The sequence below is a fragment of the Neolamprologus multifasciatus genome, chromosome 16 (assembly GCF_963576455.1).
Source record: "Neolamprologus multifasciatus chromosome 16, fNeoMul1.2, whole genome shotgun sequence".
Classification (NCBI taxonomy): Eukaryota; Metazoa; Chordata; class Actinopteri; order Cichliformes; family Cichlidae; genus Neolamprologus; species Neolamprologus multifasciatus.
The window spans coordinates 20,844,405-20,867,780 of NC_140454.1; the positions used below are offsets into that span (position 1 = coordinate 20,844,405).

Consider the following 23,376-nt stretch of genomic DNA (forward strand, 5'->3'; position numbering starts at 1 on the left):
TGGCCTATTTTGCAGTATGAAAGCACTTATTGTCAGAATGGCTGAATAATATGTAGTATCAGCAGTGCTGCCTCTGAAAATAAGCTATGTACAGTAGCCTGTTGCTCTCTTGGCAAAATGTGCAAGTCTTCTGTAAAACTATGAAGTATGTTTTTCTATAATTACTGAAAAAAGAAATACTGAAATTAGAATGTTATTATTATTTATATGTTCTGTATTGTGTCTTATCTGCTTCTCTATGAAGACACAAAAAGGGACAGAAAGCAGATAGCAAAGCATATCACCGTGTGCAATTTCTGGTTTCTGATCTCACATATAATATAGAATTTTAAACAAAGTAAGACCTACTTTTGATTTTAAGCCCTCCATCATTTAAATATACATGTTTGATGTATCGAAAACTGTTTTGTGTTACTTCCTCATACTGCATTGTGTCGTCTCTTTTTGCACTATTTATTATACATATAAAATGTGATGTCAGTGGGTAAATAAACTTTTTCACTGACTGAGCATCATTCATGACTTTGACAGAAAGATGGGATGTTTTGCTCTCCCTACATTTCAAGGGTAATTTTGTAAGAAATGACTGTGCAGAACTGTGCAAGTTACAGGGGCAGAATTTCCCGGAGCCGTTTATCTGAAGCTGATCTTTTTTCTTCTTTATCATCTTCCCATTCGCACTTTCAACTGGCGTGACTCATATGTGTTTCTGTTCTGCTGCTCTTTCTGCATACGCTGTTAATGTCCGTTAGACAGAGGAAATAAAGCGCTGACACTGAAGCCATCAGCGCTACATGGATGAGTCAACCCCCTTTTTCTGTGTTGCATTAACAGATTTTTACAGTGAAGGCTGTCACGTAAGAGGAGGTCACGTTGTGTCACTTAGGGGCATCAAAACACGCACATAAGAATTTAAAAGTTAGGTTTTAAAAGTATTTTTAGCTGCTTATAATTTTTCATCAGCACAAGCTCAAAACAAATCCAGCCTTGCTAAATTAACACAAAGAAGAGCAAGCAAGGGACAAACGAGAGATCACCACAATCACACTCATTCATCATTCATCAATCATTTCCTGTGGAACAGGTTCTAGATACATCATACACATAACAAACAGTGTGACTGCAAATTTTCAACAAATGCGTGTCAACAATGTGTCAGTCATCTCTAAAAACATGAACTACTAACCCACCAGAGCTTTATCTTTCCGGCCTTGCGCTCAGCAAAGTCATTGACTACATTGCTCAGAACCAAGAACGGGTCATCTCTTTCCCCTTATGGTTGAAGGTGATGGAAAACAGAGAAGTCAAAAGGCACGCTATGGATGAGAGCCAGAGTTTAATAATTACTAATGGTTAAATACAGTAGTAGTGGTGTAAAAACACACAGAGTGAGAAGAGATGATTGAACAACAACAACAACAAAAAAATGTTCAGTGCATCATGGAAAGACTTCAGTGGCCTGTTGCAACACGACGAAGGAATGGTCACTTGATTCAATCTGAACTACAGGTTTTATAAAAATGGAAAAGTTAAGAACACATTCAAAAGTAGAGAAGATGTCTGTCTCATGAATCCAAACTGCGAGCTGGTTTAATAGAAGTGGTGTTTGATAGCTTAAGACACTGCCTCTCATTCTACTTTTAAATACCCAAGGAACCAAAAGTACTGTCTTTAAGATATGATGGTGCCCGAGGAGAAGGATTTTAAATTCGATTCTGGATTTAAAGGGTAACCAGTGAAGTGAAATGAATATCTTTCTAGTCCTAGTTAATACTCTCTTGGCTGTTCTGGATCACCTGAAGGCTTTTCAGTCATGAATAAATGCATGAGCTAGCTTTTCAGCATCACTTTGAGACAGGATGTTTCTAATTTTAGTGATAAAATGCGCAAATGAATAAAGACAGTCCTACATATTTGTTTAATGTGCTCACTGAAGGACATATCCTGATGAAAAATGACTCGAAGATTTCTCAGTGTTGCTGGAGGCTAAGGGAATGACATCCAGAGTAAGCATCTGGTTAGACACCGTGTTTCAAAGATTTTTTAGGACCAGGTACAATAATGTAGTGAATTTTGTGTCTTTGTATATGCTTTCACTGCATTTGGATGAGTGTTTGGGATAAACGTCATGCTTAAAAATTAACCATTGCCAATCACATGCTTTAAAATTGGTACTGCATGTTATGAAGGACATGACCTGGCTATAAACTCTGGGTTGTTGAAAGTACAATATAAAAACGGGGTAGTGCAAGATTTTGATAATCTACATAAATCAATTTCCAACCCAATTTATGCAAGTAATGGAATTATTTTTGCTTTGCGTATTGAATGGAGCACACAGGACTTCAGTGTCCAGACGGTCTCGTGGTTATTTGGCAAACTGTTCCTGAGGGTCAGTGGGGCAGAGTGGATTGCTGTAAGGCAGCCTGCTTCTTACACGGGCTTTATATGCTGCACTGTATTGAAAGCTTTCCCTGCTTCCAATGGAGTGTAAAGCAACTCTGTATATGTTTTAAAGGCAATGGTGTTGGCGAGAGAAAGAGGAAGTTTGTGCACCATAGCTTAGTTTTCTTTAACCATTGTCTGCACGCCTGCCAGCCTGCCTGTGTGTGTGTGTGTGTTTTTTTTCTTTTGATCCAACCATGTCTGATGCCTTCGGCCCAATGACCCGTGCTGTCTGTTTAGGAAGCATGAAACTGGCCTTGAGCTAAATCAGCCTTTTGTCTGGCCCTACAAGACAAGTCTCCCTGCTTGGCAGAGCACAGAACACAGGCTTAGCCCCATTGACAAAACTGAGAGTGAGTGAGGCTGGAAGCAGGTGCTGCTGGAGAGGTGAGGTGGCCGGTTTCTCATGCATTGCTGATTTCTGACAGACCATAAATCAAATTGCACAGACTGCTAAAAGAAAAGGGGACTGTTTGAAGGGGAATTCAAAAAGAAACAGCTTAAACACTCTCCTTGCTTTTTCTTTTCAAACCAACACAGAAGCACTTCTTGAGAAAAGACAGAAAAAAGTTAAAGGCGGTGAACAGGAAACAAGGTACGTGAAGCTGAGAAGTGCAGATGCGGTTTACCAAAGCTATCACATGATGTGGATTTCCGCTTGATGCATTTGCGTTTGGCTGCACGGCAGGGCAGGACCACACAATCGCTGAAGAGGTGCTGCAGCAGGACACGATGCTGCTTTGAGGACTAGTCTACCATGCACTCCATCATGAATATCAATGGACTTCAGTGCCAGGGCAGCCAGGAGAGTTGCATTCTGGATAATACCCCAAAGAAGAAAAGTTCTCTGTGGTACCGAGCTTCACTGAGGGGGAGCAGTGATCGCCACCGTCACAGCACTGGCTCACAGCCCAGAGTTTGCAAGGTGAGACAATATGGCAAGTGCAATACACGTGTGTGTGTTTATAATTTCACATCAGTAAATACTCAGACTTCTGCTGTCTAAATCAAATAACCGAAACACTGATTTGCGAGACGTGAGATTACAGCTGAGATTTAAGCTGTAATGTGATATAGTTTCACCAATTTACGAGACATAAACAAAGCAGCTCTCTGCAGCTCACCAAATAATTTTTTAATCTCTATTGTTATTTTTTTTTTTAAAACAATGCTTTTATACTTTCTAGGAAGGGTTAAAAGTTTAAAAAGTGCCCTCTGTTGTTTTTAAAGAGGAACTCTGCATCTCTCTGTTTGCAGTCCAAGCCGGCTTACTCCAACTCACTGGTTGATTACACAGACCCACAACGGTAAATATATCAGAATTGATGTGCAACTTTTCATCTTTTTTCCTTTTATACGTGTAAAAGAAAAACTGTCTACAGGACTTTTTGTGCATGAACAGTTTATTACACTTCTTAAAAACTGATATTAATTATCAGTCGTTTGCTTTTTCTGCTTTTGAACAGAACCACGATTATTTTGGAAAAGCAAGACAATGAAACATTTGGTTTTGAAATTCAGGTAAGCAAACACTGTAGCATGCTTAAGTTGTGTGGAAAAAAAGGGTTGCTTTTGGCTCGCTTTTTTGTGACACGTTTGTCTCTCTTTGCAGACTTACGGGCTGCAGCTGAAAAACAGCCCTGCAGTGGAGATGTGCACGTTTGTTTGCAAGGTGAACGAGGACAGTGTTGCTGAGAGTGCTGGCCTGACCGCAGGTGAGCCGCCCACATCCTTTCTACCGTATAGGCCCCACTGAGACATTGATGTTACCGTTACCATTTGGGCTGCGTGACGATTGACAGATATATCGCTTACCACATATGTGAATACCTACATGCCTTCACACCTACGCCTGCAATCTCACGCACTGATGTACACATGCAGTTTACAGCTATGTTGTGTAATCATAACCAATTCGTTCCTTATATTTCTGCATCCTTATCTTTTACAGGCGATATAATTGTCACGGTCAATGGCGTCAGCATTGAAGGCTCATCTCACCAGTGCGTGCTTGATCTGATAAGAAAATCCACCAACTGTCTAAAGTGAGTGACAACATTTAGAACTTCCTAAATACTGCTAGAAAAAAAAAGCACAACAGATGATAACTAAAAAGTCACTATAACAATAGTTTATAATAGCATTATAACAGAGTGTAATTATGTGTTATTATTATTATTATTCCAGACTGGAGACTGTTTGTGGGAATATAGTGAAGCAGATAGAGTTGGAGAAGAAGATCGACGCCCTCAAGGTGAGTCTCTTAAATCCTGTCTGTGTTTGATGGTGACACCATTTAGCTGTGTGTTGTAGGCAAAGAAAAAAAAAGAGCAGTCACCAAGCCATGCAGTAGTGAAGCCTCAAACGCCCCCAGCAATACTTTCTAACCTGCAGCTGTACAGCTGAATTACTCAGGCTATACTCTGCATGGACATTGTCTGCAAATATCTTTGTAGGCAAATGTTCTCAGCGAATTAGTTAAGAGTTTTACTGGAAGCATAAGTGTAATGTTTTTGTTGTCTTTTTTGCCCATACAGCAATCACTACGTGAGAAATTGGTGGAGCTGCAGGGCCTTAATTTACAGGAAAAGCGTCTAATGCGAGGTGAGAAGTATGCTCAGCTGTCAGACCACAGCACTTCCTTTCTCACAGCCATTAACATTTCTCTGAAGCATGTGCCATCGATGATGTGAATTGATGTGTAAACTCCAGATAATTCAATTGGCCTTCCCCTGACAGATAAACATACAGCGGAAGTTGCTGATGAGCTTCCTGATACAAATTTCCTGTCAGCTAACTGGGATTTTGTTGTGCTTTCAGGTAATTTAAACGACAGCAGTCTCGACCTCCTGATAGACTCCACAGCTATTTTGAGCTCCCCCATCAGGCGCTTGGGCCGGCGTTTTTCCAGTGACAGCAGCTACAGGAGTGTGATGACAGATGATAGTGACCAAGCCAGTGTGTTTGGGGACGTGAGCTCACCCTGTCCCAGCAGTGCAGCCAGCACCACAGATGATAACTGCTTCTTCTCCAAAGACTTTCCTTCGCAAGACAGCTCTTCAGCTCACACATCGAGCTCCAGCAATCACCACCAACCTCTTGGCCGCTCCAGCAGCTCCAGTTTGGCCGGCAGCACCAGCTCTCTGTCTCCGTCCTGGGAGGAAACAAGGATCTCGTCCTTATTTGGAACCCTGCCCAGAAGAGGCAGGAGAACCAGTGTCCGCAAACACATCCTCAAGTTAATTCCTGGACTTCAGCGATCAGTTGAAGAGGAGGAGATGGGAACAAACACTCAGTGATTCGCTTTCCAAATGCTCCTTGTGTCTATTCAGTATTAAGTGTTGGTAAACAGGGTCTGTAAAGTTCCTAACACATTACAAATAGAAACAGACAATGCAATCAAGTGTTTCGTCACACTTAAAAGCCTGGGTTAACCCTTCATGGGAATGCAAACAAGTTGGACACTTTCATACTGTATGCATTTGCCAATGTCAAAGTTACCCCTATAGTTCCTGCCTGGCTCGCTTGCTCGGCTTTAACTTGTGGCACAAAAGCATTACAAAAACAAATGCGGGCTGAATGAATGTAAACTGAACAGACTGTAAAGTGTGACAGATGAAATTATATATCCTACTTACTTGAATTCTTTTTTTTGTCATATTCACAGATTGTGATGAGCATTAATCGATTTAAATCGCAGCAACTGTATCAATGTAGCCAACTTCAAAATTTAAAACAAACATGTAGCCTAAAGCACATGAGAAGACATAAAGCACTTATGACATATTCAGGTGCTCAAAACCAAAACCAAGCCTCTACACCCTATAGATAGCTGCTCAGCTCAAAAACAGGATGTGGGTATGAGAGTACTACTTAAGTGCTTTCATTTCCAAATTGTTTTTTCCGACTGTGTATAAGTTACTTTCAGTATTCAGAAACACTGAAAGTAACAATTTCTTGTAAATTGTTGAAATTGCTGTAAAAATGTATCATTTATTTTCTGTGGCAAGAGTGTCATTAATGTCGATGATCCACAGTGTTTTTTCTTTTGTAAATAAAATCATGATGTACAGAAAATTCTTTACGAACAATAAACTTTTAAAGATGTTTCCAGTCACCCGTGCTTCCTTTAACTTTTCATGTAGTGATGCAGTCTCAATGTTGGTGAAGATGCAACTTTGGAGTGAGCCACACTCACTGAAAATTACTGGTGAAGATGCAGGTAGTGAAAAAAACTTACTGTGTCATTAAAGGATGAATTAATTGAAGAAATGCACAGGGAATTCATCTATATCCTGTAAAATAACTACTTCTGTTGTTTCAGTTTGCTGCAACAGAAAGAGGGCTTGTACTACAACTGATGGATAAATTGGAAAGGGTTGTTACCTTCACAAAGAAAGCAAGTTACCCCCGATACAATGTATCGCATTATTACAGCAGCTTCAAGGCCAGATGAAGCCCGTTTCCTAGATAATCCATAACAATTAAGTTGTGTTGAAGTGTTTAAGTTGTATATGGTGAGAGAGATTTGGTGAATGAGATTACAAATCCGTTTGAAAAACAAAATAAATTTACGAGAGAGACAGCAAACCTTGGGAATGACGAAATAAACAAAATAGTTCACTGGGCAACTCGGCAACAACAAAAATCTTGAAGAAAATGGAAAACAACACAATAAGAAAACCTTCCCAACTTCTAACCATGTCAGAAACACACTTATGGAGCCAGACACATCATTGTCATAATCTGCAATCAAAAGACAGACAGATGAAACTTAGATCAACTTGTACCAGAACAATGGAAAGAGAAAAATGTGGAGAAGGAAAGGAGCAGCTCAAAATCTGAAGTAAACCACACCATCTGTCAAACATGGTGGAGTAACAGAAAGTGTGTATACAGGGCCATACCCTACTCAGTCAAATGCTGCAAAAACTGATGGGATGGATAAAGATGGATATTAATAGATAATGACCAAAAGCATACTGCAAAATCAACCCAAGGCAAACAAAAAGGGTCTTTACAATGAGACAGAAATTAGTGATCAAGTATAAAACTAAATGCTAAAGAGTCAACACAATACTTTTGTTACACCCGCTGAATTAAAGTTAAAAGTCTGCACTTCAGTCATATCTTAAATGTTTGATTTAAAATCCACTGTAGTGGTGTAAAGAGGCAAAATGACAAAAACTGTGCTATTGCTCAAATACTTCTGACCTGAAGACGCAAGATCACTTTCAGCTTTAAATCAAGTACAGACATAATCACTCTTTATACTATTAACAGTCTGGCCTAAAAAGAGCTACCTGCTATTGGTCAAAGTTTCCTATCATAGAAAAGCCACAGAGCAGATAAGGTGCAAGTGTCTAGTTCCTTTTTGTAGTCCACTTGAATTGCATTATGTTATAGCAAATACATTAAAAAATGAATGGAATCGCCACTTCTATGAGGAATGAATCAGTGGTGATTTTACTGTATGTTTCGTTAGCAATTTAGTTGTTCTAGAACCTTGAAGTCTTTATGTTCTTAAGCTGTTTCAGGGTGTACAAACTTTGTTGGTTCGGACTGAAAGTAGTCCATTGAAAACAGAATAACCAGAATGTTAATCTTGACTCAAAACATTGCAGAATGAAGGTGGTCACCAAGTACAGATTTAAATATGAGTACAATTGTAGGTCCCAGAGCCACAATGAACCTTTGTTTGGACTACAGCAAAGCCTCTGTTCTTTGGTGATTCAACACAAACAGAGATTTACATGGTACTAGCGGTACAGAGCCCACCACAGAGCCCGAGCTTGCATCGCTCATTGAAAAGCACGATGGATACTTTCTCAGTTGACTGACAAAGCAAAACAGGAGCAACACATTCGGACCAGCGGAGAAGGTAATGTGACAATACTTGTTTAAGTTGGGATTTAAGAGAAAGTGAATCAGAACTGATTTGCCATTTTCAACACTACTCAAGAACCAAAAGACAGATGGAGATGAGTACAATCCCTCCAAATACCCCAAAACGTAGTGCAGAAGAGGAAGAAGATGCACTGGCACCTCAGGTACTAGAGATTCTCAGTGGGATCAGAATTGAAGCCTTTAAGACTCTGAAGGAACCTGAAGATAGAGATGTGTGGACCCTGGAAGAGGGAGATGACTCTGTGTTTTACAGTGATGAGGAGCAAGCTCAGCTGAACATCGTTACTGCATCTACTGCATCAACCGGCATCAAGTGCCGACATCTTGCAAACACTGTGGCAGATGAACCTAGCCATCAGAGAGAGGTAAACGCAGGGGAAGAACATGAAGCCAATATTGCCAAAGAAAATTTAGACATGGGAATGGAAATGACCCATCAGATCACTTGGACCCAAGAAGAACCCCAAAAGTTTCATACGGCCAAAGCTAAACTAATGTTTGCATTAGACTCTGGGGAACAAGGTGCTGATTCTGCACAGACTCCAGGAGAGTTTATGAGAATGTGTAAGGAGTTTTTGCAGCCACACTGGACAACTGTAGAAATGCAAGCTCACCCTGAACAAAATGCATCAGTGGAAGAAGGTAAGAGGAATTTCATATAACTTTGCATTGAAATAAAAGTGATCTTTGTTTATAGATTGTAAAGAAAAGATTTTGTCTTTCGTTTTCTCTTTAGCAAATCAGCAAATCAAAGAGGAAGAAGTGGAACTAGAAACTCACACACCAGCCCTAAGCTTTGATGTACCTAATGAGGAGGGTTATGCAAGGCTGAACAGGGAGGCAAACTACCCAGACCAGCTGTTTGGTGCTGTTGGCCAGAAATCAGGTGCTGGTCGGCTTCAAGTGGATCAGAAAGCTGAGCAGGGTCCGAACTTTAATGTCCATGCTGGTCTTTATCAAAACCCCCACCCGGGTTACTCCAGCCTGCCTTTGGTAAAGAAATCTGGCTGCAGTGAGAGCCACCAGCATTCATTTAACCATCTCACATCTACCAAGTACAGCACCGTGTCCTATCGCAGGATCCGCAGAGGCAACACCCGTCAGAAGATAGATGAGTTTGAGTACATGACAATTAATCACTAAGAATCTGGTTTCAATGTCCATCTAATGAAACCGTAACAAAAAAACAAAACAAATGCAACATGTGTGCTTTACAGTTTACACAGAAATATCCAATGTAGCACCCCATTATGTGCAAACCTTACATGCATACATAACAGTTAAGGTACTTGGCTCAATAGAGCGAAAACATCTCATATTTGTAAAGAAAACAGTTGATTTATGTTGTTACTATTGGCTATTAAGATTTTTGGTATGAGAAATCCGGCGTTAAAAGTTTTAAATTCCTCAGAAGTAACCTCAGTAAATAACTATTAAAAAGAAATTCAAATGGCAGATGGAGGGAAATAACAAAATATATACTGTTGCACATTCATCAACTTGTTATTATTTTCACCTACTTTCACCAAAAATGCATTTTCATTCATGTCTTTTTCTTTAAATGTTTGTGATCATGTAATAAACTCATGAAATCAGAGCACAGGTTTATTGAGTGTTTTGAAGCAACACTTCCCTCTAGTGACAAAAACAAAATCATCAAGTTTTCACAGCAAAACCGGCACATAAAAACCCCACAAAAGCAGCTTTTTTCACCAAATGACCGCTCAAAGCACACATCTCATCTCGAGATATTTAAAAAAAAGTTTTTTACACAAACAGCTTCATGCAATTTAACTCATTATTTAGTCCCAGCAATGATGAATCTATAAGGCACTGTTTAACCTTCGATCTTTGTAAATGTTTTACTAAAGAACTGAAGTGTTAAACAAAGATGTCCATCTGAATCTCACTTTTTCCCCAGGTGATAGTGTAGAGGATATTGGCACACAATCCCACATCAGTCACTTAAAAAAAAGAAAAAAAAAAAGAAAGAAAAGAAATCATGCTTATTAATGCCTTCAAAACGCTTCTTTTGTACCCTGGAAAGTCCTGATTTGAGGCTGGACCACGGACCGTGCTGTAGCATGAGGCCACTGAAGGTTTTTTGTAGTGCATTTTTATCACATAAAACTCATTTCAGTCTCATTCACTACACAAGGTAGTTCGTGAACTGCCACTTCTGGAAGATACTGCTGGGTTCACAAGGGTTGAGACGAAGGTCGTCACTCCCAGGTCCTGCTTCCAGGCACATATGGTTGGAAACAAACTCTGCTATGAGGTGCTCTGCCTTAAAGACAAAAAAAGGGAGGGAAATAAATGCAACTCTTGCATCTAAACACTCCTTACGTGGATTTAAAGGAGGCCAGCTCTGTGGTTTGAACTAAAGACAAAACAAAGATATTGTACAAAGCAAATGGCACACCCTAAGTCAACCTACCAGAGCAGAGTTGGAGGATTTGTGGAACCAGCGGAGCTCAGGCTTGGTGCCGTCACATGACCGTAAAGCAAACCTATTGCCGCTGCCTTGGGCAGCAACACACAGGTCCTGCTGCTGAATGTGTTTCATCCAGGTGTAATTAAAGTGCTGACCCTGAAAAGGAGAGAAAAGGAGAAAGAGTGACCAGGAGGTAAATATGCTGCATGTCAAACAATATAAGATTTTGAAAGACGCCTCAGTAGTGCTGACTTGAATCCAAAGAGGCCACATTTAGAAAAACTTGGTCTCGTCTTGGACTCCACACTTGTTTATAGTGGCTTGGGTCCTTTCTCAGACTTTGACTGCATTTGTCTTGGTTATTTCTGGGTATTTTTGTTATTCCCCCACCATAATTACCACAGTCGTGACCACCAAACATGCAAATCATCCACATTTTTTGCCTGTGTAAAGACTAAGAAAAATACATACAAAAAGCCCTACTATAGATCATTTGGTGATATTTACATTTAAATAATCTGTTAAACACCTACCTGCTTGCTGAGATTACACGTCTCAAAGCACAAAGAGCCGTTATGCAAAGCAAGGCATTTTCTTAAGCCACGATTGAAGACCTAAAAAAAAGAAAGCATTTTAAGAGAAGTGAAACCACAGTAAACACAGGATTTGTTTACTGATTTACAAGAACACAAGAAAAGTCCGTTTATATTCCAATCAGACAGAATGCTGACACTGGGTTAAATGAACAGATAGAGTACATACCAGGCCTTCAGCTTTCACCAAAGGAGCAACCATGTCCGGATAAACATTATCCAGGTACCACTTGAAGCTTTTGCATTTCAGCTTCTTCCTTAGCTCAATCTGCTCTGTGAGGTTGCCAATATCAATGCGCTTTTGATCCAGTAGGTGGTGGTATCCATGGCCATAGAAAAGATCCTTGTACTCATCTAGCCACACTTCAGCCACCCTCGCCAGGTTACGCTCCACTGTCTTCTGCCGGTCTTTGGGAAATTTATATGGATTCTGCCCGCGGAAAATGTGTCCCACACGAGAGCAGGGGATAATCTCAATTTCTCCGCCGCACATCCAGATCTGTTCAAACGGCAACAGGTACAGCACATCATCAGCCATGTGACAAACACAAATGTGAAGGATGTGAACAGCTGTGACCAATATTCCCAGTAAATTAGCTGAGTGACAAACCTTAAATGAAATCTCCATGTTCTCCCCACCCCACACATCCAGACCGGGATCATAGGTACCAAGTTCGAAGAAGTACTGTTTGTCAATTGAGAAAAGGCCCCCAGCCATAACTGGGCATCTACAGGACAGAAAGCAAACAAAAGAGATTACTAAAAAAAGCCACTAGAGCTATAAAAAAAACAACAACAAAAAAAACAAAACAAAACATAAATTTTACCTGATAGGATCAGAGATGGTCAAATTAAATTTCTTGATATCCTCTGGTGGTACCGCACTCCAACCAAACACCAAAGGCCATTTGAAAATACCCCTTTGGAAGTTGTCCGCCATCATATAACTGAGGATGAAAAGCCACAACACAATTTATTTTTTGGCCGTTACTATACCAAAACACATACCTAATTAATTAAATATGGTATTATCCACTTACCTCATGTCCTTATCACTGATAACTTCAATAACTGGACAGGGTACTTTCTTTCGATCCAGATAGACACTCTCTAAGAGCGGCTCCAGCCACCCCACATTGCATTCAATATGGGAGTCAAGAAAGGTAAGAACCTCACCTGCATCAAAGGAAAGCAGTTAAACGTTTTAAGAACACAACCCTACAACGCACACAACCCTCATGAGACACTTTTGTCAATGCATGTAAAGAACATTTGCAGTAACATCAATAATAATAATAGTATTACTGCATATATTGCATAATGTTTTTACAGTTCTAATCTGAAAGGTGTAAAAACAGGGACATACATCTGACCATGCACGCTGGTGTCAGAAGAGTAACGCTGCATTATGGATTATATGTTGCTGGTCCTGAGACCTGATCCACCACCCTTGGCCTTGAGGACTGCAAGCTCTTCCATTTATAAGTATTGTTTGGTTTCTTGAGTCATAGCTAGAGACCCAGCTACTTTTACAGTAACGGTCCTCAACAAGAACATTTGGTCAACAGAGCAGCAGGTTGTGCAGAGGTGCAAAAGGTGGCAGCCATGAAGGGTTCAGGTAAGATTTTTGTGCTTTGTGAAGTCGAACATTTTTTACAGCACCTCAAACATTAAATCAAAACATAGTTCAAATTAAATAATAGAATACTTCACAACAAGGCTGTCACATGAATGTAGTTCAATTAACTATATTAGCCTACTGACATTATTTATGACCCTTGCTCCTACATTAGTTTACCTGAGCACACAATTTGACATATTAATGCATATTCTATTGCTGTCTTTATCTTTCTTTTTTGGGGGCCGTATCCTCTAACCCGTATCTATACCACATTTATAGACTCAAAGTATAAGAGACACCCTTATATGAGATCAGTCTTGACCATACATACCTTTGGCAACAGCAGCTCCAGCTAGCCTAGCTCTGATCAAGCCCTGGCGCTCCTTGAGACGAACGATTCGCACTTTGGGAAACTGGGCCATGTAATCATCCAGCTGCTTTTTAAGATAGTCTGCCAGAGTAAAAGCTCTTGGTAAAGCTACTTCATGCATGCAAGTTACACTGACAGCAGAGAACAATTAAAAATGACAATCTGAAAGCCAATAAAATTCTGATCATTTATATTGTTGCTAAGCTTGCATAGATTATACAGTAATTTAAAAAAAAATCAATCATCCAATCAATCACTTAAGTAATAGTAGGTACTATATAGTACACTGCATTTGAGCATACAATGAAAAAGACATTCGAATAGCCAACATTTAATAGGGGTGGGGGGAAAAATCGATACTGTGTAGTATCGTGATATTTTGTTTGCTAATAATGTATCGATACAGGGACAGCAGAAATTGATATTTTGTTACAAAAAAAGTTTTTGTGGACTGGAACATGCTCTGACTTCAGAGCATGTTCATCCTTTTTCTGAGCAAGAATCCTGACATTCCTTCACTGTCCAAATGTGTTTAACTTTTTTTTTTGGCAGCAATAAACATGACAGTTTACTTATTTTAATTTAAGACATGTTTTATTTTAATTAAGTTTAAAACTTTTTTATTTAATGTAAAATTATATTTTGTTTTAATTTACTTTCAAATTCTTCAGTTGCTGAAGGGGCTGCATAGTTTTCATATTGCATAGTTCAGAATAGCTATAATTGTACCAGATGGTTGCATTCAGTTAAGTTGGACTAGACTGTAATACAAACCGTTCAGTTTGTCAACAATAAAACTGACTGAAATGAGAGAAAGACTGAGTGCGAGACTTTGATATTAGATAAAATGAATATTGATAAAGTTTACCTTTATGTACAGAATCTGAATATCGCAAAATATTTTTAAAAATTGCAATAATATCGTATCGTGCGTTAAGTATTGTGATAATATCGTATCGTGGGATGTATGGTGATTCCCACCTCTAACATTTAATAACAAATTTTTAATCAACCCAACTGAGATACCCCATGAAGACGAGGCCAAGCTATGATGAATTCCAGACACTGTTACCTTTTGTGCTGAAGTCATCCACCAGAATAATCTCTTTAAGGAGGTGGGGTGGAGATCTGTTGAGCACACTGTGCACGGAGCGGAGGAGCGTTGACCACACTTCATCCACGAAGCAGAAGATCACGCTGGTGGAAGGTAAGTCATCGTGGACCAGACTCTGTTCACACCTGGAAAACACAGCAAAAATTAACATTCAAGCTTTGCAAGTGGTGGCAGCTTCAGAGATGACGTGCAGAAGACTCACATCTGCGGCCTGGTGTCTGGAATGGCACGGTCCACTGGAATCTTGTCACTGAGGTAGACGTTAAAATGGCCTTCGTCCCATCTCTTCTTCACCTCTGCATCCTCATTCCAGCCAACGACAGCTGGCTGACCAAACTGGCCTACTGCGTTAGCATCTCTAGGACTGGAAGTCAAATCCAGAGAAAGCACTTTGTGGACACCTGATTTTCTAACAGCAGAGTTATTCTTGGAGTCGACTCCTCCTTGGAGAACAACTAAAGGCTTCACAGGTTCCTGTTTTTCATTCACAGTCTCGCTGACCTGCTCCCTTTTTTTTGTATCCTCGTTCTCTAGTCTTTTTACATCCTTGTTGGGAGGTTGTTTGGGTGTTGTTTTAACTGGGTGTGCCTCCTCAGCCTCAAGCTGCTTTTTAACTGCTTTATTTGCCTTATCAGTCTTGTCCCGATGACTTTGTTCAACTTCAACAGGCTCCTCCTTTAAGGCAAGTTTATTTTTCTGGGTTACATTTGCCACTGCTACATTTAGATCAAAATGTACAGGTTTCTTCTTCCTATGAACTTCCTGATTTGGAGTAAAATTGTGCAGGGAAGCTCCATTATCACGTTTGGGAACATTGTCTCCTTGACCTTTAATAAAGTTCCCCTTTTGATCCCGTTCTTTGCCTCCATGTCTGTAAACCTGGTCAAGTTTGACACCTGAAGGGAGTGGTCCTTTCCCCGCCTGTGTCCAGTCCATCCTCTGCACTGGGTGTTTAAACCCCCTTCTAGTGTGCTGCGTGGCCTTCAGCTGCTGTTTGAAAAGCTCCTTTTCTCTTATCACACGCTCTTTTAGCAGCTCGGTATTCACTTCGTTTAGTGACATGCGGAGAGCAGCCATGTCAAACAGCAGCCAAATGACAGAAGCTACGAACACAAACGCCAGCACCCTCCCGCTGTCCCTTAAATATCTTCTAATCCTCATTATTGACATAGTTTTAATTTAAACAAACAAACAAACAAACCCTCTGTAAATGTAAAAACACGTCAAAGAACCATACTGAAAGTGCCGCTTCTGTGGCACACTTTTCTAGTCTTTGGAGAAGTTATCTGCCTGCGTGGCATGCTAGAAATATTTCACGGAGCAGCAGCGGTAGTCAGTGTTGTCACTCATAAATACAGCAGGGTCCGACTCCCGTGGCGCAGCACGTAGGTACAATGTTAAAGCACTAATTTGCCTTAACGTACAGTACCGGTTCGGTCATGTCCACATCCGCGAGCCATTACGTCTACCTCGAAATACTCCACAAACCTTTCGACGTCAAAGAGAAAAGTTTTCGGTTTCGCCGCAGGGTCTATCCACGCCACAACTTTAACTTCAGTTTTGTATGAGGAGGTTGCAGCCGACTTCCACATAGTCAGTAAAGTGATTGGACGGAGTTTCTGCCCGGAAAGCAAGTCAGCGGGAGAGAACGCGGACGGTACAGGAAGCTGGACGTTTCGCCTTCAAAATAAAGCATTTAAAAAATATTTCACAATCAGTCATGAACGAGGGAATATTAGGGGCACATTAAAAATAAATAAATAAAAGACATGAAATGGCGAAATTTCGAGATTAAACAGAGCTAACAAATATTTAAACTAAGGATATTTCCTCTCTATATATATTTTTTAATTTTATTTTAGTTAATTTTCCAAGGTCACAAAGTCTTTTCAGTTAGTTTTAATTTTAATTTTACAAAATCTAATATTTATTTATTTTTTTATCACAATTAAAACTAATTGTGATATTTATTTTTATCACAATTGGTTTTAGTTTTAAGTGTATTTTAGTTAACTGTAATGACCTTTGCTGTTATTTGTCTTGTGTAGAAGTGTAACCTTATTTATTTTATATTTTATATTAATTTGAATAGATTATAAATTTATGTTGGATATTAGATTTTGCAATAATATTTACAACTCTGGATAGTTTGGATATTATATATTTAATTACCTTATTATTATTTATCTCACCTTATAATTTTGTGTAACATTTAAAATATTTATAACGGCACCTCGTGAGAGGTAATTTTGGTTCCTGTCTGACAGTATTTATGGTGTGACTGTTTTAAGAATTAAACTTAAGTTACACTCTAAAAATAATTAGCTCTGAGTATCATGTGGGTTAATAAGTTAAAAATATAAAACTTGGGCTAAAGTCCAGCAGGCTTACACAAACCAAATCTATTTCTCCATTCCTCTAAAGTTGTAGACAACTCCATCATTTTCCTCCTCCGTGAACTAATACAAACTCAGCTGATTAAAGTGCAAGAGTGCAGGAAGAAAGAGAGATCTTTGATCATTGTTAGATTTGGTTTCTATCTGCTGTCTGCAGATAACTGAAGCACTGTAACTGTAGTGTGATTACTGAATGACATTACTGCAATACAGAAAAATATAATACGATTCCAGTAATAGGTCTGGTAATAGCACTGGTAATGTTATCCAATATAACATGTCGTAAAAGCCAATGGCTAAATTATATATGGAAAACCATACATTTGTAATTTCAAGAAGATGGACACTCCCTCGTGTACCTACATTTTTGCTACATCTACAAATGAATGTTTATTCACATTCAAAACATTATGAATGTAAATGAATTTAATCCAGTTTTTATATGCTTTTGTTTGTTTTTTATTTCTGATAGAATTTTCTGTGAAGTTCCTGGGTTTGAATCCACACTGGGGTCTCTCTGAGTGGATGTTATACTCATTTCTGTGTCAGTTCTCTCCAGATAATCTCAGTTTCTCCCACAGTCCATAGACATATATGGTTAACTGGTGATTCCGAAGTGACTGTGTGTGTGAATGGTTTTCTTTCTATGTGTTAGCCCTGAGACAGATTTGCAGCTTATCCATGGCTGACCGGCTTCTCACCCTATGACAGCTGTGACCCCGAGTTGGATAATCAGAAGAAAATGGATGGATGGATGGAAAAAAAGGTATTGAAAATGAATCAAATAAGATGAATATATAGATCATCAATTTGTAAACCCTGATCTTTACATGCATCACTGAATTTAATTTCAATATTCATGATCCTTATTGGATAAAGAAATTTCTAGCTCAACCAAAACTAATTATGGAAGCTTGTTTCTACCACAGGACAGCATGGTGATGCGGTGGTCAGAACTGTTGCCTCATAGTGAGAAAGTCTTGGATTGAAATCCATGATCTGGTTTGGATTTTGGAAACAACCGTCTATAATTAGAAAATATATATTTTAATAAATAAAACTGGCCATGACAAATTATTACATCTAATTCTTTAAGAACCTTTACTTTGGAGGTTATAGCCGGAAGCGCTCTGTTAACTCAGTTCCGTGTTTCCCCGTTCACTTTACACCAGGAACAATATTGCCAAGTAGTATGGAAGCTAGGCAGGACGCGTAGTTTCACGTTGATGTGACTATGGCTGCGCCTTGTTCAATTGTTCGGTCACTTTTGTTAAAACTAGTCTGACGTTATTCGTCTTTTTTAGAGGAGATTACACTGCACACACCTGAATTGTGTGGGTGTTTTCTCCAGAAATAGTTGCCTATTCTCTCTCTTGTAATCGTGTTTTCATACAGTCAATTTGATCCATTAATCTAGGGCTTTTAGATATGGACGCATCACTAGGATTAAGGAGTCGTCAGCTTGTTATATTTAGCTTAAAAGTTATAAACATAACCTACCTATGCATTCAGCAGCTCCTCCCACTCAAGGAAATGACAGTTGAGCAATACATGTACATAATTAACTTACAGCATTGCTCCGTCTATCATGCAAAAGACAATGTTAAGAAATCGAGTAACATTAAGAGAACGTGTTTGCTCTCTAAAGAGAAGAGAAAACGCTCCCATTCTCCATACCAGATTTGCCACATTCCCCCAGGAAATTGACTTAAAAGGAATCCAAAAGGGCCTGGACTGGTTTGACAGTTCCTGGGTCCAAGCAAGAAGGTGCAGTGTGGCTGAGAAGTGAGAAACAAACAAATGAATTGAAATCTTAAAGCTAGCACTGTTAATTAGGTTCTCTAGAATTTCACAAGTGACTTGGCAGCAACACAAATGCATACAACACAGCTGAGTTGTGAGCACTACATTATGTGTGGAGGTCACACGTCTCGCCATGGTAAAGGGGTCTTTGTCAGGAGAATATTGTATATTACAACACAATATCAGTGACTGTGACTATTGTAAAATGTCAACAGTTTGTCAAAGAAATTTGCTCACAGTCATATAGGCATCCCAGTCTCAATAAACGCATGCACAAAAGCCTCCATTTCTTTACATTTCTATTTGCTTTTTCCTTTCAAAAGTCCAGTTTGTATTTTTTCAGTTTACTAATATGTTTTTTTGGGTACATTTAATTTTATGTTTTAGTTTCATTAACTATAATAACCTTGGCTGGGTACACACACACACAAACACACACGTGTACAATTGCATTTGTAAAACCTGTGTTACTGCAGCCATTAGGCAGTGATTAGTGGAGGCAAGGACAGGTTTTCCTCTTCATCAGCAGGCCTCTCATGGGAGTACCATTGGCTCCATCCAGCCTATTAACAGTCTCCAACATGAGGAGGGAGGGGAGTGTTACCTCCCATGGTGGCTGCCCTTAGCTGCACTACACACACTTTCATTAGCGTGTTAGCTAAATGATTGGCCTCAGGATAGCCCCCGAGCCTTGCAATGCATGTGCAAGCTTATATGCTCCATCCACTGGCCAAATTATTCATGTATTCACAGATTTCTGCATCTCACTCATGCTGGCATCATTTGGTCAATTTGAGTGCATTTTGTGTAAATTAAATAGGCACGGGGGTTAGGAAACAGTACCAAGTTAAAGGTGACAGCACGGTGATTGTCAAGCTTTAAATGCAGTACAACAGAACGGACGCAAACAGGTAATAGTAGTGGACTTGGAATGAGCTTATGAAGAGGAGATCTACCAGTTCATCAATTTAAATACAATTAAAATTGCTGATTAAGTCTAAATCTGGCAGTGAGTTTCAATACTGTATGCCATTTGAGCCTATAGTTAATGAATAAGTTGAGTAAATTATCAGCAGTTTGATCAATAATAAACATTGTATCCTTAATTCTTACTAGTTGTAATGATTTATATTCATTTCCTATGTCTAAATGTTGCCGTTAACCAAACTTTGATCCACCCACTTAAAAGAAGATCCTTACGAGATTACTCTAAGGGGAAAACTATTCTTTTTAGGTTCTTTTCCAGCTCAAAACCCATTAAAAATAATCCCAGAAATAATCAGCTACTGCCTATAATCACGGGACATTATTTATTCACTCTGCAGTTACAAATACACCGGTGACAAAGATCATTTCAGCCTTGCTGACTTTAATTGTGTGTTCTGACCTCGACACTATGGAGTGAGTTATTGAGATAAGTGTTCAAAAACCTAAGAGGTAGCCAACATTCCCATCTTCATTAGAAATTGTGTAGTAATTTACATGCAAGTGGGTTTTGAATGAGCCAAATCACAGGGTCTGCACAAGCATGAAGGTCCACTAGCCTTAGGTTTTGAGAGTGGTAAGTCACCTTGACGAGAAAGTTCAGCACTTAATGTAAGAAGCATAAAAGCAATAACAGGCTTTCTGGCATGACCGAACGTCTGAAACTTGCACTGTCATCGAGTTTCCCATCAAAAGGAGTCCACAAAATTAAAGCAAGTGGAAATCATCAGCTGACACCAGCACGTGTAAAATGAGCTAAATGCACTTGTATGATATCTTCGGAACATGTTAATTTGACTCTGGAATTAAAATTACAGCAGTTGGTCTGTGTAATTTACATAGAGGTCATGTTGTGCTAATATGGCACTCGTTGAAATAGACAGCCAGCAACAATATGGTTAAGTCTGACCCACTGACATTTTCAGCTCCAAATTATGCACATTGTGTGAATTAAATTAATTAGAGAATTCATTAAGAAATATGGCTTGCGGAAACGAGGATAATATTTAGTTATGTGATGTAATTTTCTTTCATTGTTAAAGCTAATTTGTTTCATAACAGTTCCTGCGGTAGTTTTCCCCCTTTACTAACTATGATGTATGTAATTTGTTAGCCATTTAATTAATTATGATTAGAATTAGTGGATGTGTGGCTTGTTTTGACAGATGGCTCCCATCAGAGAGACCTTTGCACAATTAACTTATAATCAATTATATCCCATTTCTTGCTGTTTGTTACATCTTGAAGTTTGTGTAGAAAACACTCACAGCATATGCATCATGTGAATGCTTTCCCGTGAATACACTAAATGAGGAATTATCTACAATTTGCCCAATAACACAAAGCAGGTAAACAAGTGGGATTTATTTCACGCTTTGTGTGCCCTGTCTGCCAGTGTATACTTCTCAGTGATGGTCTCATCTGTATTTAATTGTCAGCTGTTTGATGAATTAATGAGATTCCCACATTAAAAAATGTGTCTCCTGCTAAATGAGGGCACTATAAAATATTTATTGATTGCTTTAATAGGTGTTTTTATTTTTTCTTATTAAAAAATGTGCCGTATTATTTAACTCGTATGCCTTATGCAGTGTGTGGTTTGACTAGTAACGCGTTATTTTACACACTATTATTTCAGGGGTTTAAATGCACCTCTGTAGCCTAACCTGTAAACTGAAAACCTGGCAGACAGTGCCTGCATCTCTTTGCTGTACTTGTTTAAGTCCACAAGATGGCGCTTTAGTTCTGCTCATGCTCACGGACTCTCTGTGGGAGGACAATCTGCTTCAAGAAGATCTTAAGGAAGGATCTGCATCAAAGACTGTTGTTTTATTTGCGTTCCAAAATATATTTACAGAGGTAAAGCAAAACCAGGCAATTTTACCTCTCAAAGTGCTGTCATGCAACATCAAAATATTGATATCTTTTAAAAAGTGCTGAGATTTTCTGTCAAATTATGATAAATAATATCCTTATCAGCAGTGGCATGACACAGGCGCATTGTTTCAGAACACAGCATTCAGCCCAGTTAAAAGTTTTTCTCTGCATTTAAAATAAACCCTTGGATCAAACACCTCATTCAGTCGCCTCTTTTCTGCGTTTAAGGCTTTGCAGAGACAGTTACGACAGAGGGAAGGAAAAGAGTGCACCATCTGCAGCACAGACGTAGCAAATATTTTCAAAAAAGCTCTGATTTTTTTAAACAAATTACTGGGAATATTATTTTCTCTTGGGGTGTTGAGAGAACCCTTTGGGAACTAATAGCTCGATTGCATGAAAGTCTTGCATTAAAAAAAATAACAATTTAGCTGAATATCAGTTTATAATCACATTTTTTGTATGTTCGGTGGTCGTATTTTGTTCCAGTCTTGATGTGTAAGACCAGAATTGAATAATGCCCCTGTTTAAGAAGTCCACATCCTTTATCGTTTTTTTTCCAGGTGACATGAAGGTGATACTGATTTGGCTCCCACTGGGTATGGCTTAATGTCTGACATAAAAAATAACTACATAATTTGTCTCAATCCAGAAGGCTGACTTGGCATGGACAGCAGCAGTCCTAAATGTCACCCTATAATGAGTTCTGGCCAAAGGTACACAGTTAGGACAGTGCCCGCTGGCACCTGGGATGCCCACTGGCTAGCTTTTTACCCCAAAGCCATTTGGACAACCCCAGTTTTCTTTGTGAACACTGGTGTACACGATTTGCATCCAAACAAAAAGTTTCAGTCTCAAAGTTGAATTTTCACTCTGGTAATGGAATAACATAGAGTAAAGATTTAACAAAGACTGTTTCGTTTTATTGCAAAAAACCCCCAAGAAGCATAATCGTTGTAAAAGAACTGACAAGAGAATAGAAAATGTGCAGAAGAAGTATGCCTCCTTCACCCCCATCGAGCTAAATTTAAGCACAGAACAAATGTTTTAGAGTATACTGTTTCATCTCAAGTCATGCAAAAGTAAATATTGCTAATATTTTAAGATCATGCGCAGTTGTCATACAAGAATTGCATGGACTGAAATTACTGCGATGATCATCCAGCACTTTGAATGATTCACTGAGTTGTTATCGCTTCAAATGGTTAAGGAAGAAGACTTTTAGTTTTGAGGAACTTGACTTCTTTTGTTTGACTGGTGCGGGACCTATTGGCAACACGCTGGGTTTATTATCTTACAAAGGCACAGGAGATGAGGGAACATTGTATCTAAATTAACTTTTTCTATTTCCTGGTGAATGAAATCAATTCCATCCTTTTATGTTACTTTTCATCTGCCTTTTGTCTTGTTGCGGAATCTTTTCTCTTTCTCTCTCATTCATCTGTTTTGCCCTTTCCTTGATCTGATAGCATTAAACATATAATTAAGTCATAAAGGAGGGGACTGATGAGTGTAGCAGATGGTAATTGCGTCCCACATTTGAATGAAATGATATGCATTGCTACAATTTACAGCCTCTGCCTCATATTTTATTCAGCAACCTTTTATCTCTTTTCCTGCAGAATTATTCTGCAATAAATTTAGACATCTTATCAATAGCTGGAATGATAGTGGCAGAAACATGGAAAAAATGAGCCCCGCCGTTTTATGCTGTTTAAAATAATTTTCCATAATAAAGGAGCTATCAGAGCTGCTCTATCACTGTAGAGAGGCGGATATCCCTATTCCTGGTAAGGCTGCCTTTGGTTTGTGGACAAGCTGTCACTCTCCC

General features: G+C 39.1%; 3 protein-coding genes across 5 annotated transcripts; 2 read left to right on the top strand and 1 right to left on the bottom strand.

Annotated features, from left to right (window-relative positions):
• The first annotated feature begins 182 nt into the window (after positions 1-182).
• On the top strand, positions 183-7,596 carry cytip (cytohesin 1 interacting protein). 3 transcript variants are annotated; one of them, XM_085136311.1, is made up of 9 exons: positions 183-3,040; positions 3,134-3,370; positions 3,676-3,752; positions 3,912-3,966; positions 4,058-4,160; positions 4,397-4,490; positions 4,633-4,699; positions 4,983-5,049; positions 5,266-7,596. In XM_085136311.1, the coding sequence occupies exons 2-9, from the start codon at positions 3,203-3,205 to the stop codon at positions 5,742-5,744; spliced, it is 1,110 nt and encodes a 369-aa protein (XP_084992437.1). In that variant the 5' UTR covers positions 183-3,040; positions 3,134-3,202; the 3' UTR covers positions 5,745-7,596. The 3 variants fall into 3 exon arrangements, with proteins under 3 accessions (XP_084992437.1, XP_084992436.1, XP_084992438.1); XM_085136310.1 differs by having other exon boundaries at positions 183-3,370; XM_085136312.1 differs by having other exon boundaries at positions 183-3,370; positions 3,703-3,752; positions 5,266-7,586.
• A 572-nt stretch (positions 7,597-8,168) lies between these two features.
• Positions 8,169-9,949, top strand: ermn (ermin). Its single transcript, XM_085136313.1, has 3 exons — positions 8,169-8,326; positions 8,408-8,994; positions 9,089-9,949. The coding sequence occupies exons 2-3, from the start codon at positions 8,421-8,423 to the stop codon at positions 9,493-9,495; spliced, it is 981 nt and encodes a 326-aa protein (XP_084992439.1). The 5' UTR covers positions 8,169-8,326; positions 8,408-8,420; the 3' UTR covers positions 9,496-9,949.
• Positions 9,945-16,199, bottom strand: galnt5 (polypeptide N-acetylgalactosaminyltransferase 5). Its single transcript, XM_085136300.1, has 10 exons — positions 14,687-16,199; positions 14,443-14,609; positions 13,332-13,451; positions 12,420-12,555; positions 12,207-12,326; positions 11,990-12,107; positions 11,549-11,878; positions 11,320-11,400; positions 10,790-10,942; positions 9,945-10,639 (listed from the first exon to the last, which is right to left on the bottom strand). Exons 1-10 carry the CDS (start codon positions 15,652-15,654, stop codon positions 10,502-10,504), a joined length of 2,331 nt encoding a protein of 776 aa, XP_084992426.1. The 5' UTR covers positions 15,655-16,199; the 3' UTR covers positions 9,945-10,501.
• Positions 16,200-23,376: the final 7,177 nt, after the last annotated feature.

What these genes read in the sequence shown, in the direction of transcription:
- cytip (XM_085136310.1), top strand. Translation starts at nt 3,203, where the DNA reads ATGCACTCCATCATGAATATCAATGGACTTCAGTGCCAGGGCAGCCAG. An exon ending in AAATCCACCAACTGTCTAAA is followed by an intron (nt 4,491 to 4,632) that starts GTGAGTGACAAC and finishes TTATTATTCCAG; the next exon opens with ACTGGAGACTGTTTGTGGGA. An exon ending in GGAAAAGCGTCTAATGCGAG is followed by an intron (nt 5,050 to 5,265) that starts GTGAGAAGTATG and finishes TTGTGCTTTCAG; the next exon opens with GTAATTTAAACGACAGCAGT.
- ermn (XM_085136313.1), top strand. Translation starts at nt 8,421, where the DNA reads ATGGAGATGAGTACAATCCCTCCAAATACCCCAAAACGTAGTGCAGAA. An exon ending in AAATGCATCAGTGGAAGAAG is followed by an intron (nt 8,995 to 9,088) that starts GTAAGAGGAATT and finishes TTTTCTCTTTAG; the next exon opens with CAAATCAGCAAATCAAAGAG.
- galnt5 (XM_085136300.1), bottom strand. Translation starts at nt 15,654, where the DNA reads ATGTCAATAATGAGGATTAGAAGATATTTAAGGGACAGCGGGAGGGTG. An exon ending in ACATGGAGATTTCATTTAAG is followed by an intron (nt 11,879 to 11,989) that starts GTTTGTCACTCA and finishes CCGTTTGAACAG; the next exon opens with ATCTGGATGTGCGGCGGAGA. An exon ending in CGTGTAATCTCAGCAAGCAG is followed by an intron (nt 10,943 to 11,319) that starts GTAGGTGTTTAA and finishes TCTCCTTTTCAG; the next exon opens with GGTCAGCACTTTAATTACAC.